General features: G+C 33.9%; 1 protein-coding gene across 1 annotated transcript; it reads right to left on the bottom strand.

Annotated features, from left to right (window-relative positions):
* Positions 1-1218: 1218 nt before the first annotated feature.
* Positions 1219-2369, bottom strand: LOC118761247 (Golgi reassembly-stacking protein 2-like; the record flags this gene model as incomplete). Its single annotated transcript, XM_036499014.1, has 3 exons — positions 2256-2369; positions 1381-1455; positions 1219-1346 (listed from the first exon to the last, which is right to left on the bottom strand). Coding segments are annotated over exons 1-3 (317 nt in total), but the record flags the coding sequence as incomplete, so codon positions are not given.
* Between the last annotated feature and the right edge of the window lie 4426 nt (positions 2370-6795).

Here is a 6795-nt window from a genome sequence, read left to right as displayed (position 1 = left end):
TGCAGGAACCTCATCTTCGCCCGATGATCTTTAATAGGAACTTGCAGTTAAAGGTGATATTCTTTCATGACTCTGTACTTAGTCCAACGTTATTCAACGTATTATTGGCTTCTACTACAAAACCGACCAATTTCTGGTCCGAAATCTTTGGTCACCATGAAGACGACATAGTAATTAGGGAGCACTTTATAAAACCAGGATATGCGTGTCGAAAGATGCAAAATGCTGTAGACGATCTTACAATTTGGTGCAATAGAAGAGGACTAAGAATTTGTGTCTACAAGTGGAATGTCTGTAAAGGGTGAGAGGATATTATTTTCAAACTTAGGTGGACATTTATGGGTAGCCAAACGCAGTAAAGTAAGAAACGCCTTAGAGTAACGTTCGAAAAGAATTTTATGTTAAAAGAACACATAGTATGCTCAAAAAGCTTTGCCTTACAAAACTCGCTGATTTAGTTTTTCTGACTAAAAAGTGCTTGAATTAAAGTTTATAAGTTTTTGTCGTGCCAGTTCTCATTTTTGATGTGAACTCCTAATGCTTCTGTGAAGATAGGCAAGTGATTGAAAACACTCCTTAGCCATCTAGTACACCCACTTCGGAGGGCGTTTAGCAAATACTTAAAAACTATCAAAAACCGCTAGATATTGATAAAATGTTTTCTGGGTGACGAGTAGTGCGATTATTACTTAATTAAACAGGCAACGCAAGCTTCAAGAGTGAAAAAGCACTTAAGTGACTCAGTGGCCATAAATAAAAATTCGAATTAAACGAAATTTAATTAAAATGGTATAATTTAATTAATATTAGAAGGGAGGCAACTGGTCAATGACTGGAAGATCTGAAGGCGGTGCAACATCCGAATAAATAGCTGACGAGGGTGCCGTCGGATTATAAAAATTGACTTCTACTCGAACTATAAAACAATTGCCAACCGCACACTGGAGTGGAATACGTAAATGAGGGCAGGGAAGAAATACCAGAATCTAACTTCAAAGATACATCTGAGGGGTCTAAACCATTTTTCAACAGAAAAAACAAAAGGAAAGCGGTTCAGGTGCAGTTGGCGGCAAAATTGGTTCAGAATCGAGAACTTCAATTTTGGGCGGAGAAAGAGTGACTGGAGGAGCATTTTGCTCTTGGACAGGAATTCTGTGGAGATATCCCGTCCCAATTCCACAGCCAAGAAGACTTAGGAAATAGGAAAGGTAAACCGACCTGGAATTCCCCCAAGTTTCACTGGGGACTACAACTACGTCTCTGCACTTGATGGTATCCGAATTATAAACAAACAGATTAATGGGCTTTCCGACTGATTCACTTACAAGATCAAAGAAATCAATTCCCTAAAATAGAATGAAAGGGTAATACATCCGAGACGTGATCATAGCCCACAATGTAATCAGAATGTGCAACCAGGCCTGCATGTTGTGCAGGGGAGTTGGGCAAGACTTCCTAAGCAGAATGGAAAGTCAGGTAATACAAGAACGTGCAGAATATTTTCACTCGCTGATGAGAACGAACAATATCTGGATATCAATTATAACTGATGACCGAATGTTTAGTCCAAGAAGACCTTTTCCTCCCCAATTCCGAGAGGGCACCAAGTCAACGGTCCTGATGCTCTCCGATTTGCTATTGTAGAGCGTTATTTGGGCTGTTTTCCCCTCTTTCTGGTGAAGAAGGCCAGCAAAATGTTCGTAGACGTTGGTCTAATGTAAATTCACAAACAAATACCAAGTCGACACCATCAAACGCCACGATAAAATCGAAAAATGGCTCAATTCCTCCCAGACTGGCTGGGGAATTATTCTCTACCTAATAATAGATTGCACAGTAGAAACCCTGAGAACGTGGTAGCCTGAATTATTATAAGGTGTACCAGTAGAATTACCCATACGTCACTCGAAATTTAACTTTTGTTATTTTTAAATAAATAAATATTAACGTTTGATTTATATATTGTCGCAGTAAATGGGATTCCAGGAAATAGCGATCCGTAGTAAATAGAGCGCATAGTATTCAATATAAATAAATTAAGCAATTATATGTCTATTTGTAATAATCATTTTTATTTTTGAAAATGTTTTTATTTTTTGCAAAAAAAATAAATTTTTATTTGAGCATGGGATACTATCGATGTGCAATTATGAAGGGATCAGATTATTGATAATCTAGTCAATGCGAATTTACCGTCAACACTCAGTACCGCCAATGAAATGTTCCTCAGGCTCCGGGCGAGTAAGTTTATTCACTTTCGCCGAATTCTGTTTAAACGTGGAGTTGATCATTTGTCCCGATTTTTTACTGTTGAAGAACAAGAACAACTTTATGATTATGTCCGGTTGTGTCACCTGGATACGGGGCATCCAGGTCGAGATAATTATTCAATCATATGATTGCAATCGAAAATAGGACAACTATTTGCTATTTAAAAAAAAAAAAGAATTTGAATTACTTTTCCATATTTTAATTTTGTTTAAATAAAATGAAATCGAAACTAAAATACACTCCATAAAGATTTAAACGCGAAATTGACTAAATTGTTACAAAAAGCGTCATTTAAACATTTAAAAAAATTAACAATTCAAACAATAAACGAATCTATTCTTAAGCAAATATTTTCATTATCCTGTACGATTTTAAAGCAGATTTTGTAGTAAGCTATTATTAATTTATAAAATTATCAAATTAACGAAAAAATCGTCCTGCACAGTATTGTCTTTATAGATTTTCCTATTTGGACAATATAAAATTTATAATTATTTTACTTCGATCGCTATTCCTGGTATCTCTATTTACGTAACATTTATATAGGAGAGCGTAAAAATGCTGATTAAATAAATATAAATTAGATAGTTTAATCTTTGTTTGTTGTGTCTCGTATGGGTGTCTATATAACTGCTTTGATCGTCTCCGTGTTGCTCCTTTTTTTGATTTCGACTTGTTTGGCTTTTAAAATAATCTTTAAGTTGTCTGGCTTTTTCGTAAATCATCCAAACAAGACATTCTCTTACTAGGCTTATGTGAGTCTGGCAAAACTTCAATTTTTGCCCGAGTATGCATTAAATAATACAATCAAGTTTGTCCATTCTATGTCTCCGGCGACTTGCACTAGTCAAACTGTCAACCTGGGATTCTACAAGGTCCCCGACACCGGAAGGGTATGATACGTTTAAATTGAATGTTTTTTATAATCCATGATTTATTTAATAAATATTTCAGATTGTACGATTTGTTGACATTCCTGGGTCAGAACGCACCAGATTCCAAAATATTGACAAATATCGGGATTCCGCGCTGTATCATTACGATATTAATCCTAGGGCAATAATTTTTGTAATTGATACAAGTACCTTCAGAGAGGACTTTAAGGATGTCTCCGAGTATATACTATTCTGTAGAGATTAGATTTGTATATCAACTGGTCGACGAAGGACATTGCTCTTCGAAATGCAAGAAATTGCTATTCCTATGCAATAAAGTTGACAAGAAGGACAACCGTTTGGACGTATCTGACATTCAAGAGTCGATTATCAACGAAATGTCTCGTATTTTTAAATATATACAAGAAATTTCATAAGCAAAGCACGGAACGACCAGTTTTCCAAGAAGGTTACAAAATTGGCATTTTCCGAGTTCTTGCCCATCAGATTCGATTTTGAAGAATTTTCCCTGGACCATCCTCCGCTTCTTATCAACGATTGGTTAAAGTCTCTCGGGAAATGATATTTTAATCTCTTATTCTGCCTCGAATTTAAATAATTTTTTTGATGTTTTTAGTCTCAAAGTGTGCCACCATCCCGTCTCCCTATATTTCCAACAATTAATATTCAATTCCAATGACTATAGTATAAGACTTAGATGAAACGTACTCAAATATACGGCGTATATTATAAGAGTTAGTAAGTCCTATCAACTGTTTTTAAAATCTTATTATTAAAAAATCAATATTATTTTAAATTGAATATGGGCAAGAAATCTAAAAAAACGCGGTACTTTTGTCGAAGTGGTCGCAGTTTTTTTAGGCCTTTTAAAAAATCTAATAATTTTTGAGGTGGAATATATTATATTTTATTTAAGGGTACTTTTGTCGAAGTGGTCGCAGTTTTTTTAGGCCTTTTAAAAAATCTAATAATTTTTGAGGTGGAATATATTATATTTTATTTAAGTCGCTCTATCAATAATTTAAAATATTATTAAATTTTTTACTAATTTATTTTCTAATTTTTTTAATATTATGGCGAGCATGTACCTAATATTGATATAAACTGGCACTATAGGTCACATGGAAAATTCTGTTGTGGACTTATGCAACATCAAATTCCGACAGCTCCCAATAAGTAAGGAGGATGCAGTGCATTTCTTTGTGGATCCCAGACGGAGTGCACACCCAGACAGTAGAACGAATGTAGGGAAGTGCAAAATGCAAGAATAAAGCTCAAAGAGGAGCTGTAAGACATCATCTGGGATCTTATTTCGCAGGTTTTTTTGTTAGTTTTTTTTCAGATTTATGTGGCGAAAACAAATACAGAACTATAAGGAATCTTTTGCACAGATTGTAAAAGACATAAATTCCTTCTACAGTCCTGGAATTTGGATGCCGCGTACTAAAAATGACTAAATGGTTAAATAAATTTTTAAATAATTTTAATAACCATTTAAATTATTGATAGAGGGTTATAAATTAAATAATCTATTTTTCACTAAAAAAATTAATTAATTTTAATTATCTTCTAAAAAAACTGCGACCACTTCGACAAAAGTACCAAAAACGCTATAACAGAAGAAAAAAACTGAAATTTAGATATCAGATGATTTTATCCTTTAATATTTTATAAATGTTAATTCGGATCTATTTAATATTGATTTGACGTATTAATTCATTCTTTTTCTTTTTGAGCCATTCCTTAGCTCTCTAACTGCAATCTCTTGTCGACCATCACCAATCTGATCCTCACTCCAGGATTGTTGTTCCATGGGCACGATTTCGTCGTCCTCAAATTGTTGTAGAGATTTTCGTTGTAGAAAATGAATGACTTCACTAACATTACTCTCTTGAAAGTTCATCCCATGTCGGTGCTCCACTAACATGCTTTCAAGAGTTTTCTTTAGTACAATAGATTGAATATATGTTCTCGGAATAGTATCCACACCTAAAAAATCCATATATGATTTGTAGAATTTACTCACAATTCCCTCCCAAGTCATAACAATAGGGACAATTTTAACTTTCGCTTTGTATATTTGGGACAACTCTCCAGCGAGGAGATCGTATTTATGAAGTTTTTCAACCTCAACCACCTTCAGCATCTCCTGAGAAGTGATTCCGACCTCTACTAAAGTAATCTCCCTTGTTCTTTTATCAAAAACAAATATGTCCGGCTTGTTATGTTGTACTTTGATGTCTGTCATCAGCGTCGTATCAACTCTGATCTCAACATTCTCAGTTGTTTATCCTTTAATATACAGTCCCGTCCAAATGTTAGAGGCACCCTATTTTTTTCCCTAAAAAGGCACTTATTTATTATTTTTCGAAAGATTTCAAAGAATAATTTAAGTTTTTAAAGGAAATTAAACATTTCCAAAGTTTTTATAAATATTCGACCGATAGTATTCTCAAACTTGAAAACAAAAAATAATTGGTCGCTCATATGTTAGAGGCACCTATGTAAAAAGCAATAATTCTATAATTTATTATTATTAATTCTAATAAAAAATTCAAATGCCTTGTGTATCAGTCTATAACAGGTTTCTCGTCATCGAAAAATTAAAATTTGGCGAATCTCAGGTGAAAATATCCAAAGATTTGGGAATCTCTCGTTGTGCCATTCAAAAAATTAAAAAGCGATTTTTACACGGATATTTATATAACGATATGCCAAAATAGGGAAGGAACAAAAAATTAACCAAAAATGATGAACGCTATCTTATCAGAATGTCAAAATTACACCCAAAAATGACCACCAACGATCTTCTTATATGCTGTAACTTTTCCGGAAAAGTGAGTCTTTCGACAATTAAACGAATTTTGAGACGCAACAATTTATTCGGACGCATTGCAGTGAAAAAACCAAAATTGACTGCATCTCAGGTTGAAAAAGGTATACATGGTGTCTTACTAAAATTCCGTGGAATCAAAACGACTGGAATTTAGTGATATTTTCTGATGAATGCCGGATTCAGTTAAATCAGATGTCTAGGCAATACATAAGAAGACCCCCTGGATCAAAATTACAGAAAGAATATTCAATTGAAACTGTGAAATTCCCTTTATCAATTACGATATGGGGAGCAATTAAAAGCAATGGGCAAAGATCAATTGTCCTTTGCCGAAAAAAACAGTCGACTCCGCCGAATATCAACGCGTTATAAAAGAAGGATTTGAAAATTTTTATGAAGAAAATTATTTTCTTCAACAAGATGGAGCAACATGTCATACATCAAAATTCACTAGAGCGTTTATGGCCGAAAACAACATAAAACTCATGGAAAAATGGCCAAGTCAATCTCCTGACTTAAATATAATTGAAAATCTATGGGAAATTTTAAAAAAAGAAGTTAAAAACTGTGGAGCATCAACGATTCAAAAATTATGGAATGAAACAAAGAAGGCCTGGGAAAACATTGATACAGGTGTGGTTATTAAGCTTTTTGAGTCAATTCCAAGAAGAATATCTTCGGTAGTCATAAATAATGGAGGAATGACTAAATATTAAATTTTTGGATAATTTTGTCTTTCGTTATTGAAATGTGCCTCTAACATATGAACGATGTATTATTTTGAGTTCTTAG

The sequence above is a fragment of the Octopus sinensis genome, unplaced genomic scaffold, assembly GCF_006345805.1.
Source record: "Octopus sinensis unplaced genomic scaffold, ASM634580v1 Contig10964, whole genome shotgun sequence".
Classification (NCBI taxonomy): Eukaryota; Metazoa; Mollusca; class Cephalopoda; order Octopoda; family Octopodidae; genus Octopus; species Octopus sinensis.
Note: the sequence above shows the minus strand (reverse complement) of the source record. Positions and strands in the feature narration are given on the sequence as shown.